Source organism: Bufo bufo, chromosome 2 (genome assembly GCF_905171765.1).
Source record: "Bufo bufo chromosome 2, aBufBuf1.1, whole genome shotgun sequence".
NCBI classification, from domain to species: Eukaryota; Metazoa; Chordata; class Amphibia; order Anura; family Bufonidae; genus Bufo; species Bufo bufo.
In genome coordinates this window covers 835,668,890-835,686,911 of record NC_053390.1, presented here as the reverse complement: position 1 = coordinate 835,686,911, position 18,022 = coordinate 835,668,890, and the positions used below count along the sequence as shown (strand labels likewise).

Sequence of the window (18,022 nt, the reverse complement as noted above, 5' to 3'; positions counted from 1 at the left end):
TATTGTGTCATCTTTTGTGAGTGAAGCAACAGGACTCAACCACTACAACTCAGATTAATATTCATAGATCTGACAACAGGAGCTGCTGCCCCGACATAAGCAACATGTAGGTGATGGGTATCAGATCCGCGGTCAGCCCCATGCCAAATCATGGCAATCTTCTCTTTCCTTTTCTAGTTTTCAATAGAGAGCAGTGACTTCTGCGCCATGTGAATAGCTTTGTGTGCAGGCGCAGAATGAAGCAGCTCTCTGTCTCTCATTCTTAGCAGGAAGTCCCAGCACAGCCGGACAGATACAGCCAATCAGACTTGTCTCCTTATGTGTTTATGACAATAAATGACGCTTGTCCTCATTAGGGACACAACGGTTCTCCTGAGACAGAGAGGGAGGAAGCTACAATAATCCATCAGAAATGCAGTATTTACAATGTGTCCATTTATACTGTTACGGTGGACGTGACTTGTCCTAATCCTGTTCTTTTCCGTCAGGTTTCTCTTGGATTTAGATGTCTGGAATACATTTCAGGTCATATATATATACCTAGGCCAGGCCTAGTGAGGGAGATGATGATCAGGATAGCTAGGAAAATGTAGTTCAGCAGAGAGCAGATCTGAGGAGTTCAGATCAAATTAGTGGGAGGAAAGACAGAGTGAAGACTCCATAACACAGAGTATGTTCGTAGTTAGGCTACACCCATAGGAGAAAGAGACGCCGGCAGGTTCCCCTGGGTGGAGCCTAACTACGAACATACCGGAGGCTATAACCGGAGAACGGAGCGGCGCCCGGGGATAACAGTAAGTGCAGGGGGATCCCTGGGCGCCGCTCTACACGTCTGTATGGTCAGTTTAGATACTTTCTTCTGGTGAAAGGTCCTCTTTAAGCAGGGCTGTATAGGTATTTTTGAAATATGATGTGTTCCCACTGAAATAAGATGCAGTACAGTATTTTGAAATCTTTAACATGTAATTTATATACTTTCTATCAATGGCAGTGGGGAACAACAAAACGCATTGTTAGAAAAAACCGTACCTATGGCCGAAAAATCGCATCAATATCGCATACGACAATTCTTGCAGATTAATGATAAAATTCAACAGCATATGTCAAAAAGAAAATAATCATAAGAACATTGGTGCAGATTACTATATAATTGATCTGAATGTTTTCCTCCACATGTCCTGAATTTCGAATATTCCATGCCCGATTTTACATCCTACTTGAATCCACTCCGTAACTTATGTTCCACTGAATTTCAGTGAATGCTGGGTATAAAAAGGGATAGATTTCTTTCGTGGGTCACCACTGAGGAAGGGGCTAGGAAAAGACCCCGAAACGCGTCTGGTTGTTTTAAGACCAGCACATCAGCTGATGGACAAACATCTATCCATACATTTTGGAATTGGATCCTTATCTTCGTGGAGCCCTCGACTATAAAAGTTCGATTCTTACCTGGCATAGAGTGAACATCTCGATTCTAATATTCAGTCCTGATAATTGTGAGATTTCACCTGAATACTTTCCACGGTTGGACACAGTTCGAAAGGTAACTGGAGACCGTGAACATAAGGGACCATAGAATCACTCGAGCCGTTCCAGCTGACAATCTGTAATCAGGTACCGCCATATTCGACGTTGCCAGCCACGTGGGACACCACTGTGTGCGCAAGTCGTACGGCAATTGAACTATACCGAATTAGGAGGTGTAATTGTGGCGAAAGCTACTTCGCCACAGTGTTTTGGAGGGGGCTGTTTGCCAGCCTCCTGCCCCTGGATTAAGGCCCTTTAAGATACTTTTACTAACTTTTAAACCCCTGAACCTATTCAAGTGAATTTTGGATAGGTTTGTCCCCAAGTTATACTGGTTAAATTGATATAAGTTATATGTATGGACAATGTAAACTCACAAAGTTGTAACAATTTATAAGAAGTGTAACTTTTCAGCTTAGGAGATAGTTGTGTAGATACAGAAATTGACTCAATTATCTCCTAGACAGAGGGGAGGAATATGCTGGGTGTGTTTCTATTGTCCCATTGTGTCCGATTGGCTGCTGTACTTACATTGTATGTGTTGTAATATATTGATTGGTTGTATTTCAAACCCCTAGGGGCAGTACTATGTTTGTGGATTGTGAATAAAAGAGGCTGTAGGTGCAAGTAGAGTCAGTTCTGCTTGACCTCAAAACGAAGTGTCGTCTCGTTATTGGGGGAATTGGATTGTGTGCTGATTGCCAGGAGTGTAAGCCGATTGTATGCTTTTCCTGTTCCGCGGTTTCCAGTGTTCGTGTAGTTTGCAGTTCGGCAGACTGGTGCTTGCAGTAGCTGCCTGTCAATCTGAAAGGAGGAATATCGTCTGAACGGAGTTGTGTGCTGAACGGTCCTTTACAGTAATCACAGCATCTCAGTCAGCGAATATATGCCAATACGCCTTTCTATAATATCGAACTGAGACCAATAAATGTGACTTTCGTTTAAATAGTCATCCGAATATTCACTGGGCACTTTAATCGGCGAAAGTTTATCGAACTTTTCAACACTAACTTATCGATACTATTTAATCGAAAGGGTAATATTACATGCCATAGAAAATAACAACATTTTTATTCAACATTTTACACTATGATATATATTAGTTAGATTTTATTATTATTGTTTTTTAATGATTGTATATTTTAAGTTGTCATATCTGCATTTTGTGTAATAATAATAAATAATTTAATTGTTACCACTGCCCATATTTACCGTATTTTTCGCCCCATAAGACGCACTTTCCCCCCCCCCCCAAAAAATGGGAGGAAAATGCCCCTGCGTCTTATGGGGCGAATGCTGACCAGTTTAACATCGCTGGCTGCAATGTGCGAGAGGAGGAGGGAGTGGGAGGAGGAGCTGGGGGCCGGCAATTGCGGCGGGGCGGTGCAATCACTGTACTATAGCCCCGCCGCTCCAGTGCTGCACAAATATAAAATGTATTATTCAATTAAAAGTTATTAAACATGCCCCCCTCACTCCTAATAGTACCGTATATCCTAATAGCTTCTGTACAATGCCGGCAGGCAGGCCGGGCGGGCGGCAGCGTAACTCCCTGATGTCACGTGCCTGCGCCGCCTACTTTATGAATGAAGCAGGCGGTGCAGGCAAGTGACGTCAGTCAGTGACGCGCCGGCCACCCGGCCTGCCTGCTATTAGGAGTGAGGGGGGGCATGTTTAATAACTTTTAATTGAATAATAAATTTTATATTTGTATACTGGGGGGTGGGGAATCTGTGCATAACATCTGTGGATGGCACTGTTATGGGCTGGGGGGGTCTGTGGATGGCACTGTTATGGGGTGGGGGGTCTGTGGATGGCACATATGTAACAGTGCCATCCACAGATCCCCCCTGTAACAGTGCCAGCCACAGATCCCCCCTGTAACAGTGTCTGTCATCCACAGATCCCCCCATAACAGTGTCCGTCATCCACAGATCCCCCATAACAGTGTCCGTCATCAACAGATCCCCCATAACAGTGTCCGTCATCCACAGATCCCCCATAACAGTGTCCGTCATCCACAGATCCCCCCATAACAGTGTCCGTCATCCACAGATCCCCCCTGTAACAGTGTCCGTCATCCACAGATCCCCCATAAGTGTCCGTCATCCACAGATCCCCCCATAACAGTGTCCGTCATCCACAGATCCCCCCATACCAGTGTCCGTCATCCACAGATCCCCCCATAACAGTGTCCGTCATCCACAGATCCCCAGTAATAGTGCCATCCACAGACCACCGTTAGTTCCAAAAGCACACCTTTTGGTAAAAAATTATTTTTTTCTTATTTCCCTCCCCAAAAACCTAGGTGCGTCTTATAAGGCGAAAAATACGGTATACGTTTCTCTGTCCAGGTGGCGAGTGCTCAGCCTTCCTAACTATTTGCATTCAATGTCCGCTTTGTAGTCTGCCTTTGGAGTCCCGGGTATGTAGGCACCTCTATCTGTTTGAGGTCTTCAGACATGTGCCATTTAGTTTTGGACATCAGCTTCCCCACAGAAGTTCTCCATGTAATTATCTACTGCCATGGTCCAGGTTAGACACCAACCAGGTATAATATAGAAATGTGTCACATGCTAGCGCTTAGAAAACTATATACATCATCCAATTGCTTGTTGACCACCGTCAGGGACCGAGACAAGGGATTTATCTTCTTGTCCACAATGACCTGGATCTGAACTGTTTGGGATATTCTCTGCTGTTGGCCCCCCCTGGCCATTGCCCATGGTCATGTCTCCAGGTTCTTCTGGATTAGGTACGGTACAGGAGGAATCTTCACTTTTTTCCTCTTCAGATGTTTTCTTTCTGATTAGTGGCGATGTCTCAGGTGTTGTCTCAGCAGACTCCTCATCTGGGGGCATGCTGGGGTTCGTTTTCTCTCCACTTGTGTGTTGACCTGTGGGAAGAAGGAAAGTTTTCATGTTCTCTTTGTCTGACATGAAGGTCAATGGGATGACAAATCTACACGCATTAACCACTTCATTACCAGGTGATCTTCCATTTTTGCATTTTAGTTTATCAGTCCCTGCCTTCACAGAACCATAACTTTTTTATTTTTCTGTTCACCTAACTGTATGAGAGATAGTTTTTTTTTTTGCAGGACAAGTTGTACTTTCTAATGTCTCTATTTAATATTTCATACAAAGTAGTGAGAAGCTGGAAAAAAATTATTAATGGGATGGAATTGGGGAAAAATATGTAATTCCACCACAGATTTTACTATTCAGTAAAATTGACCTGTGGCTTTCATTCTCCAGGTCACTATGAAAACAACAGTATCATATTTATATAGATTTTCATGTATTTTAATACTTAAAAAAAAAATATTATTTGATTAAAAATCAAATATTTGATAAAAAAATATATTATTATTTTTTTGTAGGTGAAGAGAGGAAAAAATACTGAATCAACCATTTAGATTTTTTTTCTGTTAACCGTTCAGGATAAATAAGTTTGCATTTATAGTTTTTTTACATTTTTCATTTTATTGTTTATTTTTTAAGGCAAAAGAGGGGTGATTTGAATTTTTATACATTTTTAAAAACTTTATTTTGACTTATTTCCGCCCTACTTTATTATGGTCCCCCTAGAGGAACTTAAAATGTGATCATCTAATCACTTCTCCCATAGACTGCAATGAATTATCATGTGTTATGGACATTGGTTGTGGATCCACTGTACCAACTGCAGAAGTGGTTGCCTGCTGACCCACCGACATCATAGAAAGGCACCAAGACAGAACCAACCAAGGAACAGGACACAGGCAAACAATAAAACAAGATATTTGGCATAAGTGCAAACACAGCGAGCCCCTAAGGAGCTGGTGCAGAGGATGGGAGTGGTGGCCGTGATGAGATGTTGTGTGAGATGGTGTACTCCCTCAGGTCGTGGCTCCCTGTGGATCGGTGGAAAGGTGGTTTGAAGAATCAGGCCAGAAGTAATAGAATAAATGTTTGTCTTTACTTAGTTCAAAATATAACTTGTGGTACATCAAGCAGTATTAAGTACAAAGTGCAGTTCCATCACAAGATGATGAGCTATGCTTTATGGTTAGATGGCAATTTAATAGCACTTGCAGGCACTTGTGGATATAGATGTTCACGGTATGATACAGACCTGGTGTTTGACTGGCCTGGAAAAGGTCTAGGTGATGGGTGTTTGAGCTGTAGTCCCTCGCCTGCAGCAGGGTCTGTATAACTATGATTTTGCTGATCACTCTGCTGTCTAGACTCACTGAATCTTTTTTGGAAGCAATGTTCTCGATTCTGACACTGTTACTGGAGTGGAGGTCTCACAGAAGAACTGGATATGGTCCCTTGGAGTAGGAGCTCTGGCAGGAAGCAGGACGAACCCACTCCTACCAAGAGGAGATGAACTGGGTGGGGAGCCATGTCCTTGACAACCATTGCCAAACATACCTCACATGTTGGTGTACTCGATACCTTCAGGTCTGAGGTGCTGCACAAGAGGACTACAAAATAAAATCAGTGGAGCAGAAACAGGAATAGAATGCAGACAGACGGACAGAAGCCGGTACACAGCCTGTAGGGTCTGGCAGATACAGAGGAGGAGGAGCAGATGTTCAAATAGGGAAGCTAATTAGGAATTAGCCAAAGCCGTACTGCAACCGAACACAGCAAATTAAGTTAACCTCTACAATGCCAGAGGACAGAAAGTAGACACAAAGCAACCTAGAACCAATTCACACACAGATAGACAGGTGCAGGTAGAGTGGAATGGTGGACACAGGCTGCCAGCATAATAACATTGCAGTCTAGGGGAGTTCCATAGGCAGACAGGGCTCCATAGGAACTTGTGCTGAGGTAGCCTCAGGTACTTCAGAGGACAGAGGCTACTACAATGAACCAATGGAGGACGCAGTGCTCCTGGGGAAAGCTGCCTCAGATGCTGTGGTCACAATTGACCATGGTATCTGGGAGGTTAAATATCTGCAATTGGCAATATTGCCCATCGCAGACACTGTCTCTGGGTGTCTGCTGTTTAAAACAGCAGAAACCTGGTGGTTATGGCACCCGAGCCCGGAGAGGTCCTACCTTTGACATATATAGTGGTGTGGCAGTAGGGAAGTGGTTAAAGGGGTTCTCTGGGAATTTAGAAAACAAAAATACTTAAATATTACTTTATTGTAAATATATTCCCATATACCTTTCATTAGTTATAATGGCTCATTTCGTTTAGGGAGCAATCATTAGGCGAAACAAAATGGCCACCGTCTTGTTAATACACACAAAACCTGTCCTAATCACACAGGAGGACATGTTACTTCTGAGCACTGAGGTAAAGAGTGGCCTCATCCTCCTCTCTACTTGTCAGGGGTTATGATTCTGAATACAGATTATAAGAACTTCAACTGAATCTCTGTGGGAATGGAGTTCATGAGGAGACATGAAGTACAGAGAGGATGGACAGGACTGTGTCATGCCCCACTCTGACGATGTGCGGAGGTCAGCTAGGATTGCAGCATGAGTCTAGTATTTGTTTTGATGCTGTGCTGGATCCGCCTCTCATCAGGTGCACTGGGTGGAGTCATTAGTTTAAATGGTCTCCAGCTAAGTGCTCTGAGCGGATTATACTGTTCATTATGGTCTGGGAAGTTTGGAGGGAAGGTTGGCTGTTTGTTCCTGCTCTCAGCAGATAAGTGTCATTTCTTGTTTAGTTGTTTATGTCATCTTACCCATCCAGGTTCTGTGCGAGCAGGCTGCTCCTTTCTCCCCACTTCACCATCTCAGGGAGTTCAGGGTTCTGTTAGTATAGGCTGGAGGACACAGCAAATCTATCTTCAAGGTTTGTCTGTGGGCTGAGCATTGCAGGGAAAGAGGTCAGGGATAAACTAGGAGGTGACCCTTCCCCTGTCTCTCGTCCAGAGCCTGGTTGGTGTGTTATCTGTTAAACTGTGCACGTCCGCCGTGACATTATAATCCGCCATACTGTGACCGCCATTTCTCAGTGTTTATGTGGTGGCGCTAGAGTCTAGAAATGTGTTTGTTGATGTTTTTCTTGATTGTAGTGCTGGGATAAATTTTATTGACTTTCTGTTTCTTGAGGGTTTGGGACTAAGTATTTGCACGTTAGAGAACGAGATTCGTGTTTTTGCCATTGATTCTTCCCCTCTTTCTCAAGGGAGCCTTACTCACGTTGTTCATGATATTCATTTAAGGGTGGGTGATTCACATGCTGAGATTATTTCCTGTTTCGTCATAAAGGATTTGCCAGCTCCAATAGTTTTAGGGTTGCCATGGTTGTCTAAACATAACCCAATTATAGACTGGCAGGCGAGACAAATCATTGGTTGGAGCAAGTTTTGTTCGGATAAATGTCTTGTCACACCTATTTCTGAAGTGTCCGTTACGGCCTTGGCTCAGTATTTCTCAGATTTTTCGGACGTGTTTTCGGAGGGTGGGGCTCAGGAATTGCCCCCTCATCGTGACTATGATTGTCCTGTGAATCTCATTCCGGGGGCTAAGTTGCCTAAGTCTCGGCTCTACAACCTCTCTCAACCCGAGAGAGAGGTCATGCGAAAGTATGTCGCCGAGAGTTTGGCAAAGGGTCATATTAGACCATCTAAGTCTCCAGTGGCTGTAGGTTTGTTCTTCGTGAAGAAGAAAGATGGATCACTGAGACCGTGTTTGGATTTCCGGGAGCTGAATCGTAGTACAGTCCTGGATCCATATCCCCTGCCTTTGATCTCTGATCTTTTTGATCAGATTGTTGGAGCCAAGGTGTTCTCCAAGTTGGATTTAAGAGGAGCATACAATCTGATCAGGATCAAGGAGGGGGATGAGTGGAAAACGGCCTTCAATACGCACGAGGGTCATTTTGAGAACCTGGTAATGCCTTTTGGGTTGACGAATGCGCCAGCGGTATTTCAGCAATTCGTCAATGATATTTTTCATCATTTGGTGGGGAGGTTCGTAGTAGTCTACTTAGATGACATTTTAATTTATTCTCCTGATCTGAAGACCCATCAGGATCATGTGAGACAGGTTTTGACGATCCTTCGGGAGAATAAGTTATACGCCAAATTGGAGAAATGTTTGATTGCGGTGCAAGAGCTTCCATTTTTGGGATACATGCTTTCTGATTCTGGTTTTCGTATGGACCCCGAAAAGGTCTGGGCGGTTCTGGAGTGGGACCGACCGGAGAATCAGAAAGCTTTGATGCGATTTTTGGGGTTTACGAATTATTATAGAAAATTTATTTTGAATTATTCCACGCTAGTCAAACCTCTTACTGATATGACCAAGAAGGGCGCTGATGTCTCTGTCTGGTCGGATGAGGCATTGCAGGCCTTTTCGGCTATAAAGGAGAGTTTTGCGTCTGCTCCCATTCTGGTGCAGCCGGATGTATCTCAGCCATTCGTGGTCGAGGTTGATGCATCAGAGGTGGGGGTTGGGGCGGTGCTTTCGCAGGGTCCTTCTCCTGGCAAGTGGGTCCCGTGTGCCTTCTTCTCCAGGAAGCTCTCGGTCGCCGAGAGGAATTATGATGTTGGAGATAGGGAGTTGTTGGCGATCAAGTTGGCCTTTGAAGAATGGCGTCACTGGTTAGAGGGGGCTTCTCACCCCGTTACTGTGTATACAGACCATAAGAATTTGGCTTACCTGCAATCTGCCAAGCGTCTGAACCCTAGACAGGCCAGATGGTCATTGTTTTTTACCAGGTTCAATTTCGTGGTTACCTTTCGCCCAGGGGTCAAGAACGTCAAGGCAGATGCCTTGTCTCGCAGCTTCCCTGGGGGAGGTGATTCAGAAGATCCAGCGCCGATTTTGGCGGATGGAGTGGTGGTCTCCGCTCTGTACCCTGAATTGGAGATGGAGGTGTTGGGAGCTCAGGAGGGGGCTCCTGGTTCGTGTCCCCCAGGGAGGTTGTTTGTTCCTGAGGGCCTACGATACAAGGTGTTCAAGGAACATCACGATACTGTTCTCGCTGGACATCCTAGTGGTAAGTCCACCTGTGATCTGGTGTCCCGGAGGTTCTGGTGGCGAGGTTTGCGTAAGAGTATTGAGAATTACGTGACAGCTTGTGAAACCTGTGCTCGGTCTAAGGTTGCTCATACTCGACCGCCTGGTTCACTTCTTCCATTGTCTAATCCATCTCGTCCTTGGACACATTTGTCCATGGACTTTATTACGGACCTGCCGAGTTCCTCCGGGAGAACAGTGATTTTGGTGGTAGTCGATCGTTTCAGTAAAATGGCTCACTTTATACCACTAACAAGTCTGCCTAACGCTAAGACTCTTGCGATAATATTGTTAAATTGCACAGTATTCCTTCGGATGTTGTCTCTGATAGGGGCACGCAGTTTGTCTCCAGGTTTTGGAGGGCGTTCTGCTCTCGACTTGGCATTCAACTTTCTTTCTCGTCGGCTTTTCATCCACAGTCGAATGGTCAGACGGAGCGTACCAATCAAAATCTGGAGACCTACTTGAGGTGCTTTGTGGCTGAGAATCAGGAGGACTGGTCCTCATTCTTGCCCTTAGCAGAATTTGCATTGAATAACCGTAGGCAGGAGTCCACGGGTAAGTCGCCATTTTTTGGCGCATATGGTTTCCATCCTCAGTTTGGTACCTTTTCTGGGTCTGGTTCCTCCGGGATGCCAGAGGAGGAGAGATTCTCTTCGGCCTTATCCTCTATCTGGCGCGGGATTCAAGGGAATTTGGAGAGGATGGGTGAGAGGTATAAACGAATGGCTGACAGGAGACGTGTGACTGGTCCGGACCTGTGTGTGGGTGATTTGGTTTGGTTGTCCACTAGGAATATCAAGTTGAGATTGCCATCTTGGAAACTGGGTCCAAGATTTGTTGGTCCGTATAAGATTTCTGCTGTGATCAATCCTGTGGCATTTCGACTTGATCTGCCGCAGACTTGGAGGATCCACGATGTCTTCCACAAGTCTTTACTAAAAAAATATGTTAAACCGGTGGTACCATCGCCAGTGCCTCCTCCTCCTGTTCTAGTCGAGGGAAACTTGGAGTTCGAGATCTCCAGGATTCTCGACTCGAGAGTTCTGCGGGGTTCCCTCCAGTACCTGGTTCACTGGAGGGGATACGGTCCTGAGGAGAGGATGTGGGTTCCGGCGTCAGATGTCAACGCCAGCCGTCTGGTGAGGGCCTTTCATAGGTCCCATCCGGATAAGATTGGTCCAGGGTGTCCGGAGGTCACCCGTAGAAGGGGGGGTACTGTCATGCCCCACTCTGCCTCCTCCTCCTGTTCTAGTCGAGGGAAACTTGGAGTTCGAGATCTCCAGGATTCTCGACTCGAGAGTTCTGCGGGGTTCCCTCCAGTACCTGGTTCACTGGAGGGGATACGGTCCTGAGGAGAGGATGTGGGTTCCGGCGTCAGATGTCAACGCCAGCCGTCTGGTGAGGGCCTTTCATAGGTCCCATCCGGATAAGATTGGTCCAGGGTGTCCGGAGGTCACCCGTAGAAGGGGGGGGGGTACTGTCATGCCCCACTCTGACGATGTGCGGAGGTCAGCCAGAATTGCAGCACGAGTCTAGTATTTGTTTTGATGCTGTGCTGGATCCGCCTCGCATCAGGTGCACTGGGTGGAGTCATTATTTTAAATGGTCTCCAGCTAAGTGCTCTGAGCGGATTATACTGTTCAATATGGTCTGGGATGTTTGGAGGGAAGGTTGGCTGTTTGTTCCTGCTCTCAGCAGATAAGTGTCATTTCGTTTGGTTGTTTATGTCATCTTACCCATCCAGGTTCTGTGCGAGCAGGCTGCTCCTTTCTCCCCACTTCACCATCTCAGGGAGTTCAGGGTTCTGTTAGTATAGGCTGGAGGACACAGCAAATCTACCTTCAAGGTTTGTCTGTGGGCTGAGCATTGCAGGGAAAGAGGTCAGGGATAAACTAGGAGGTGACCCTTCCCCTGTCTCTTGTCCAGAGCCTGGTTGGTGTGTTATCTGTTAAACTGTGCACGTCCGCCGTGACAGACTGACTGTGGTGATGGAGACTCCATGTAAGAGCTGCTGCTCATCACCCCCACCCTCCTCTCTGTACTTCATGCCTCCTCATGAACTCCATTTCTACAGAGATTTAGCTGAAGATCATATTAAACTGTTTTCAGGATCATAGAAGAAGATGAGGCAGCTCTTTAGCTCACTGCTCTGAAGTAACTTGTCCTCCTGTGTGATTAGGACAGGATTTATGTGCACTAATAGGACAGCGCCCATTTTATTTCTCCTAATGATTGCTCCCCAGACAAAACAAGCCATTATAACTAATGAAAGGTATTTGGGAATATATTTATAATAAAGTAATATTTGAGTATTTTCATTTTCCTAATTCCCGGAGAACCCCTTTAAATAGATGATGCTCCTAAAGTGGAAACAGTCAGGATAAGCTAAGGATGAGCTGAGGAGGCCACGTGGAGACCATGACCTCCCTTAGGAGGCTGTATTAGGGCTCTACTTTCTAAATTGCCATAATAGGGCTTCCATTGAGGAGCATGTGGTGTCCACTGTACTACAGCATGTCTGCAACTTCATACTATAACATATGGATTCCATAGCAATCCAGTAGAAGAAAATGTGGAGAATATCTCCGTGCACGGCGATGGATCCTGTATGGCAGCACATGGAGCTATATGGCAGCTTTGTGTATGAGCCCTTATTGTGTTTGTACAATGCCCACAACTATTATCTTCCCATGTCACACGGGCAGAGACATGAGATCGCTGTACCGGCTTCTCATGGTTAGCAGTCCTGACGAGGCCGCCTTATTACAAGTCCAAACAGTACAGTAGTACCACCTAGAGATGCTCCATCCGATGCTGTATTAGGGACCTATTCTCCAATACCTCCTTTACATGCTTTAGGCTATATGCCCACGGCACTTTGTAGCGGCCGCCAAACAGCTGTATTTAGAACCAAAGTTTCTATGGAGTCTATGGAGCTATTCACATGGCCATTTTTATAAAGGTGCCGTCAAAAATAGGAAATGTCAGATGAACCCCAATGATATCAATGGGGCGGTTTTAGACAGCTGTTTAGACTGGAGTGCGCCCATCTAACAGCCATTAAAAAAGGGAACACTAATGAAAAAAGGGCCTTTCAGGGGTTAAAATAAAAACAAAAAAAAACCCTCATCCATTTGCACTCAATGGGTCTTCACTGGAGGCAGCAGAACCTGATGAGGTCACATGATCACGCTGGGAGGGTCAGGTCCTGCTGCTTCCAGGGAGGAGCGAGTGTCCCATCACCTGCACATGGGTTAGGTGAGTATCTTATTTGTTTTTCTTTATGTTGGAACTAGTACGGGGGGGAGTCAGAGACATTATATATGTATGGGACACAACTGGTCACTAATATCTATACCGGGGCATAACTTGGGGGCTATAATAATTGCTGAGGGCCATTAATGGCCAGTTATATACTGGGGGCACAAAGGGGTCCGTTATTTATACTGGGAGCACTATAGAGGGGCATAATATATACTCTTTTAACTGAAGACCTAGTGAAATGTATCCATTTTAATAGATAGATGCAAGACGGGTGCTAAATGGCCGAAAAACCTGATAGTGTGCATTCATGTAGCCTTACATAGGTGACGTTGTTTGGACCCCCTGTGTTTCGATATGGGCCCTTTAGACACAGCTCTGCTACATGCGGACGTCTGACAGGGGCATTCGTCTATGCAGGTGGCCGATGACAAATAATCTAGCGCAGGTTTCGTCTATGTTCTGTTTTTTGGCCATAACCTCAGATTGGAAACTTATTTTATTACATGTAGTGGAATGTGAATGACTTAAAACCTCAAGTTGACAATTCTCTGATGGGCCTCTCTTCTAGGTTACACGGTGGGCCACCCACGTGGGCCAAAGTCAGGATGTTCTGAACAGGGCTCTAAGTCTAGGTGCTAAATCCCAGTCCAGTCATGTCTATGGCCAATCTGTTCTACAGTCAGTTTTTCTCAGTTTAATATAATTTAGTTGTAAACGTGCAAACAGACAATGCTTTCCAATAAAGCATCTGACAGGAAAGGTCTACTTACGTTTCCTGGAAACTATGAAGAAAGCAATAATGATGACGACACCAATGACACCCATGACACCCATGATGATACTGATGACACTCCAGTTTGGAGGGTTTGATATTGCATTCTTGCACTTATCATTGTCTGAAAGAGAAACAGACATCATCATGGGTTACCTATTACTATTAGTGGTCCCAACACAGCAAGGTATATCCTCAGGCATTGTGACTAGTGGAGGTTATAAACCACGTCCTTCCTTGGTGGACCTAGGACTGAATCCTAGATGAGAAGAATTGAAACCAGGTACAGACACAGCGTCCCATTCACTTCATTATGTGAGAATCCAATGCCCCAAGATGTGAAAAGAACCCAAAGTTAGTACTTTAGTGACCTTTGACTTACCAGTAGATGGTAATAGAATCTCTGGAGACGTCTCATTTCCTACAGGGTTCCATGCTTCACAGGTGTAGGTCCCAGGAGACCATGGATCCAAGGGGTCAATAATCAAGAAGCTGGAATTGCCCATCCTGGTGATGTTCCCAGTGATCTCTTCTCCATTTTTATGAAATCTCACATTGAGTAGATCTGCTCCCTGGGCGCTGCACTCTAGGAGGACATGACATTGGCTGCCATCTATGGTTACATTCACTTTCCGGAGGGTTGGCTTAGTCACTGGTTCTGTAGAAAGATGAAGTTGTATAGTCAGAAAAAGCTCCTGTACTAGACCCATAGATGGAGATGACACGTTTCTTCATGCATTGTCTTCTTCCCAGTAAACCCTCAACAAAAACTCTCACATCTGTCCTCTCTAGCTTCATGGTTTACACCCTTTGGCCCAGCACTTTGCTCCTGCTCCTCACAACTCTCCCCTTCAATGTGGTACTGTCAGTCTACAGCTCCAACAGTGTCCGGTGACCATGTCAGGACATACTGTACTTAAAGGGACATGTGGAGTCATAATGTGCGCTGATTAACAAGAGGTTGATCGGCGTTCCTTTAAAAAGTCTTCACACTGATCGATGAAAACCTCATGATGGACTAACAATCGCTAGCACAAATATTGCTAAAGTAGCCAGGCTTAGTCCAAACTGCTCTAGCGTAAGATCCAACAAATTTGTATAATCTCTGCCTGTCTGCGCAGAAAAGCTGCTGAAAATCGTCAAAAATGTCACATTTCCACAGATCGGTTTCCTGGAGAAACTCTATTGATAGTTTCCCCCGAATATGTTCTAACCCTACCTCTGAACTTACTAATCCTGATTGTGTTTTCTGACTTTGAAGGCTCAGTTGTGCTCATTTCTGATCAGACCCCTATTTCCACTCTATACCACCTGTCTGCCTAATGTCCTGTGCATTGTATACACCACCAATTACTGAGTATTCCATGGACCCTGACCTAAGGAAGCAACCAGAAAAGTCTATTCCTGGATGGGGTGGAGGATGGAGAGTTCCTTGCACTCCCCAACCAGGTTTACAAATGCAAAACCGGTTGCAGAATAAAATTTCTAGTGTAACCTAAACACAGATATTTCAACATTTTCTTCTCCAAAAAGGTAGATTGTTAAAATGACAAAATCACATCAACAACTACTTCAATGTCCACACATATACTACATGACCACTATCCAAGCAAGGTGCACACTACAGGGACTTCTATCAGTTTTATCCTGGTCTTTGGACTTTGGAGTATTCTTTCCAAAGAAGGAATGGTAGGAGATGAAGGAAACGTGAAGTACTGGTCGTCAATAGCAGGACTCACCAATCACATTGAGATGTATCTGAGCCACAACCTTCATGTTCACCACTTGCTCATACGTCTTGCTGTCTTCTTTGGTCAGTTGTCTCAGAACAAGCCTCAGGTCAGTCCCATTTTTTGAGAAGCTAGCCCGGTGTTTATACAGTGGCCTCACATTCTCAGAGTCATGATAGGTGGCTATAAGTGTTTGGCTGTCTCTCGTTTTTAAATCATATAGAAATCCAGGAGAAATATTTACAGGTGGAAAAGTGAATGATGACCCAACAGCTGCGTATTTCAGGATCTCAGCATTCCCTGGAGGAATTTACAGAAGAATAAAAATAATGAGGTCACAAAAACTTTAACACGCAAAACTATAATATACTACAATATTATTTTTTTTAGGAGATACTGAACACAGGAAGGACAGCCTGGCGCAGAGAGCCTGTTGTGGTAGTCTATGGTTGAGTCTGAAAGTTCACTAAATAGTTTTATCAAAAGTAGGCGACCAACAGGAGTAGACGTTTAAACTATTGGGATAGCTGTCGCTAAAATATAACTTTTATTAAGATTATTAACCGCTTGCCGCCACTGTAACGCCGATAGGCGTCAGTGCGGCGGCACGCTCAGGTCTCAGCGATGCCTATTGGCGTCATCGCGTGAGACATGAGATTTCCTGTGAACGCGTGCTCACAGGATCGCGCAGTAAACAAGTTGAACTACAGCCTGCCGGCCGCGATCATTGGCTGGCAGGCTGTAGATTTTTAAAATAACCAATGAAATGGGTATGTCAGACGCTATTTTATAAACAGCGTCTGATGTACCTGCTACCTGCTCCTCTGGTGGTCCCTTTTGCTTGGATCGACCACCAGAGGACACAGGCAGCTCTGTAATATGTAGCACCAAACACCACTACACTACACCCCCCCCTGTCACTTATTAACCCCTTATTAACCCCTGATCACCCCATATTAGACTCCCTGATCACCCCCCTGTCATTGATCACCCCCCTGTAAGGGTCCCTTATCACCGCCAGGCAGTTAGCGTCCAGCCCACCGCACCACGGTCACTGATTAGTCGCTGATTAGCGTCATCGCTGTCGCTAATCAGCACTAGTACTATATAGTATCTGTAAGTGATCAAGACTGATCGCAATCAGATCTATATCAGTACATTAGGGTCACCTTAGGTTCTACAAAAAACGCAGTGTTCGCCCGATCAGGCCTGATCTTGTGCGCACACTTGCGTTCAGTCCGCCCCACCGCAGTGACAGAAATGTTTTTTTCTGATCACTGCAAAAACACAGTAAAATCGCTGCGCCGCTATAAAGATCACTTCTGAGCTTTCTGGATCTTTATTAGCGATCGCAGCTTTACTTCGCAAGCACTCCTTTTTACTAGGCAGTTGTGCTGTTTTTCCTGGGTAGTCTCAGAGGAATACCCCCTAAATTTAGTTAGCCCAAAATGTCAAAGGGGTATTCCGCTGAAGAGGCCTACAGGATTCTGGCCCTGATGGATGAAAGCGATGGGGACGCCTCACCCGCTGAATCCAGTGGTTCAGAATATGAACCTGTAGACAGCAGTGGCACTCTAACCGCTAGTGAAGATGACGAGGTTGAGGTCCCTGCTACGGTCAGGCGTACCCGATCCCATGTCAGTGTTCTGCATACCCCGCGTGATGAGCCTCATTTGCAGCAGAGTGGTGCTAGCGCTGATCTTGTTTATGGTGCGGCATACACCAGCAGTGCAGCACACCCTGGACCTTCTACCAGCACTGCCCTATTCCCTGGTGAAGTGGTGAGCACCAGAAGGGCAGTTCAAGCTGGTACGGTGGCACGTGCAGTAACTCCCCCGTCGCAGCCACCGCGTTCACAGGCCCGTAGAGCCCTTAGTCTCCCAGAGGTGCTGGAAAACCCAAATTGGCACTCCCCTGCTTCCGCCGCACCCGTATTGCCCCCTTTCACCGCCCAGTCTGGAGTTCGCGTGGAAACGGCTCATTTAGGATCAGCCCTTGAGATTTTTTTAGCTGTTCTTCACCGCAGATCTCTATGACTTAGTTGTGGCAGAAACCAACCGCTACGCCACACTGTATATAACCCAGCCTTTCCGGTGGAAACCAGTCACAGTTTTCGAATTTAAAATATTTTTGGGCCTTATCCTCAGCATGGGTCTAACTAAAAAAAATGTATTGCAGTCCTATTGGTCTAAAGACCCAATACATCTCACGCTTTAAGGCCCCTAAAATGCCAGGGCAGTATAAATACCCCACAAGTGACTCCATTTTGGAAATAAGACACCCCAAGGTATTCCGTGAGGGGCATGGCGAGTTCATAGAAGATTTTTTTTTTTTGGCACAAGTTAGCGGAAAATTATTATTATTATATATTTTTTTTTTTCTTACAAAGTCTCATATTCCACTAACTTGTGACAAATTTTTTTTTTTTACATGAATTTGCCATGCCCCTCACAGAATACCTTGGTGTGTCTTCTTTCCAAAATGGGGTCACTTGTGGGGTATTTATACTGCCCTGGCATTTTAGGGGCCCTAATGTGTGAGAAGTAGTTTGGAATCCAAATGCGTAAAAATGCCCTGTGAAATCCTGGGTATATGTAAAAATACACCCCAAAACACATTGCCCTTCTTCTCCTGAGTACGGCGATACCAGATGTGTGACACTTTTTTGCAGCCTAGGTGCACAAAGGGGCCCAAATTCCAATGAGTACCTTTAGGATTTCACAGGGCATTTTTACGCATTTGGATTC

General features: G+C 45.3%; 1 protein-coding gene and 1 long non-coding RNA gene across 4 annotated transcripts in view; one reads left to right on the top strand and one right to left on the bottom strand.

The window, feature by feature from the left end:
• The first annotated feature begins 762 nt into the window (after positions 1–762).
• On the top strand, positions 763–5,464 carry LOC120990547. The gene is made up of 2 exons (XR_005776437.1): positions 763–794; positions 5,158–5,464. It is a non-coding gene; the product is annotated as an uncharacterized LOC120990547 (long non-coding RNA).
• LOC120990544 (carcinoembryonic antigen-related cell adhesion molecule 21-like) overlaps positions 4,072–18,022 on the bottom strand; it is a 35,952-nt gene continuing 22,001 nt past the window's right edge. For all 3 annotated transcript variants that reach the window (XM_040419423.1, XM_040419425.1, XM_040419422.1), the window contains 4 exons: positions 15,285–15,575; positions 13,928–14,203; positions 13,544–13,669; positions 4,072–4,423 (listed from right to left, as the gene is read on the bottom strand). In XM_040419423.1, coding sequence (XP_040275357.1) covers positions 4,128–4,423; positions 13,544–13,669; positions 13,928–14,203; positions 15,285–15,575 — 989 coding nt within the window. In that variant the 3' untranslated portion in view covers positions 4,072–4,127. The remainder of the gene's footprint in view (positions 4,424–13,543; positions 13,670–13,927; positions 14,204–15,284; positions 15,576–18,022) is intronic.